The following is a 2,482-nucleotide window of genomic DNA, read 5'->3' on the forward strand; positions in this document are numbered from 1 at the left end:
TATATATATATATATATATAGAGGCAATTAATATTTCAAAATCAATAGTATAAAAAATTATACTATTTCTTTTTTCATTTTGCAATAAACATACTGCAATGAAATATAATCAAAGCTGAAAGCTGATAACAGTATACTCGATACGGTGTACATATGACATAACGATATCTCTCAACCAGAACGACAGTGATAACTTGTCGAGGATATGAGCGACTGACTCAATCAGGAGATTATATATGCTATTAAGGCCTAGTTTCACAACGGTTAATTTTGAACCGAGGTTCAACTTGTTTCTCATCCCTTTCCACTTCTAGAATTAGAAAGAAACAACGAATAAGTTGAGCCTCGATTAAGAGTTAACCGTGAGTTGTGAAACTGGGCCTAAATGTAGGTTATAAGTAATTCATATTAGTAACACGGACTATGACAGTATTCTGCCAGTTAAGTGTTTATAATGTATGTTCTCACACTTCTACAAGATATGTCAAGATGCTTTACTTGCCGCAAATTGTCTCGCCGCTGAGTCATCACATAATATATGTATATATTTAACAGACGTCACATCATATAATATACGTTGACCGAGGAATAACTAAACGCTTTTGCTCATTGGTACTATCGATCTCAGTGAATAGGAAGACTTTCTATGAAAATTGTTTCACTATAAGGATCATAGCCAACGTTAGTGCGGTCGTTAATGTCAAGGAAGATATTTTCCGCCAACGAGAATTGATAGAAAATCGAAAGACCACAAGGTGAAAGTTCTTCGAATGTCATCATGTAATTTACATCCTCTCAACATTCTTTTAAACTTTGAAAAGAAGTCATCGATATTTTTTCTTGGCATAATCGATGCTTCACGAAACAGCATCGAAGATATGGTAGGATGAGCCATTGCAAGCAGTATTCGACTAGCGAAGAATGATGCTAGAATGAACTCTTCAGTCGCGCGATGATTCTTAGATAAATGACTTAATAATAACTCAAGGACGACTCGACGTATCGAATAATCTACATCGTGGACATGAGGATCCGCTACGTACCACAGGATATCGGGAACTGCCATAGACGTATGATACTTTTATTTTTAATTATAATTATAAGGAACGATATTTTTTTTAATTTTTAATTTATTTTTGATACACGGATATTTTGTAAATTATATTCTATTATAGCCTTATGTTCATAAAAAAAAATATAATTTACAAAGTACACAGTGTATAATAAACTCAGGAAAAGTAAATTACGATTTTACAATTAAATCTTTTAAGCTTTTATGGGCGCAAGGAAACAATAAGATGTAATTGCAAATATTTAATATTTAATTGTAAATATATAATTGATCATAAATACAAATATGCATATTACGCAACGATGCAAAATAGTATCTCAAGCTATTGTATTATAATATATTATTAATTGTGTAATGATTACTTTACATACTGCAATGAAATTAAAGTATAAACTGTTAATAAGTCATTCTCACGTTCTATCGAACGTTAATTTTATCAATAGGTTCTTTTTTCTCTGAGTTTTTTTTCCATATTTTTGATACATCAAGTTTTAGGAATTTTACAATCAACAATTTCATTACAATATATGTATCATATCGTATACAATAAATCTCTGTAAGATTATCGCACATGCTCATAAATCTTATGAAAGAAGCTCTTACTGCCAAAAATTGCTTATAAGTATCGCTAACAAGTTCAAAGGCAATCGCTTACAATTGATTTACATAGACGCGATTTCTAATTCGTATTCCACTAGACTAGTGAAGTTCAACTTGCAGATCTATAAATTATTTGCGATCTGCCTGCTTATAATCAAAAATATAAAATATTTCTATTTTATGTTAACGAAATAAACATTATGCAAAATTTTGCCTATTTCTGAAAATAGTTCTCTGAAAATGACTCTTAAAAAAGATTGAATATCACTGCGCTATACAAAGCTCTAGCTTATACAACGTGAAGACTACTAAATTATTTGACCGTGCAGAATCACGTCTGTAGTAGACGCACTTTTTAATTTTTTTTTAACTATAATTGTAATTTAACTTTAATTATAACTTTTATTATATTTTTACATCGAGTCCTTTCCTCAATTTTTGTATTTCTTTATCTTTCATTCATTTTTTTGGTATCTCACAAGTCTCTACGTTGACAGTCCGATGTTGTGTCTGTTTTCGAGTCGAGCGTCACCAAGGAAAAAGATGACCCGTTACACGCGTAATATGTGTTTTGTGCGATGTCTCTTCTGAAGTATCAAACTCGATTCTGGTGCATCGTCTTTCTCAGAACAAGCCGATAAAAGCGTCTTAAACGTCCCGAGTAGAAATTGAACCTCATTTCTAGCTAACGGTTAGCTAGAAAAGTTGTGTCTTAGATAACTGCTGTCTGGTATTTCTGGCTAGTTACTAGCTAGATATGTAACGCTCACTTCTCCTAGGAGCTGTACAAAAAAAATTAGCCAGTAGCTA

At 31.8% G+C, this 2,482-nt stretch overlaps 1 protein-coding gene across 2 annotated transcripts in view; it reads left to right on the forward strand.

Moving 5' to 3' along the window:
* The window catches only part of raskol (Ras GTPase-activating protein raskol), a 152,708-nt gene that overhangs the window by 24,542 nt on the left and 125,684 nt on the right, over positions 1–2,482 (forward strand). Inside the window, exon 1 of one of the 2 annotated variants that reach the window (XM_018515726.1) lies at positions 692–1,070. The exons of the other annotated variant lie outside the window; for it this stretch is intronic. Coding sequence (XP_018371228.1) covers positions 1,025–1,070 — 46 coding nt within the window. The 5' untranslated portion in view covers positions 692–1,024. Of the gene's footprint in view, positions 1–691; positions 1,071–2,482 lie in introns of those variants that run through there. 2 annotated transcript variants of the gene reach the window in all.

The sequence above is a fragment of the Trachymyrmex cornetzi genome, unplaced genomic scaffold, assembly GCF_001594075.2.
Source record: "Trachymyrmex cornetzi isolate Tcor2-1 unplaced genomic scaffold, Tcor1.1 scaffold59, whole genome shotgun sequence".
Lineage (NCBI taxonomy): Eukaryota > Metazoa > Arthropoda > Insecta > Hymenoptera > Formicidae > Trachymyrmex > Trachymyrmex cornetzi.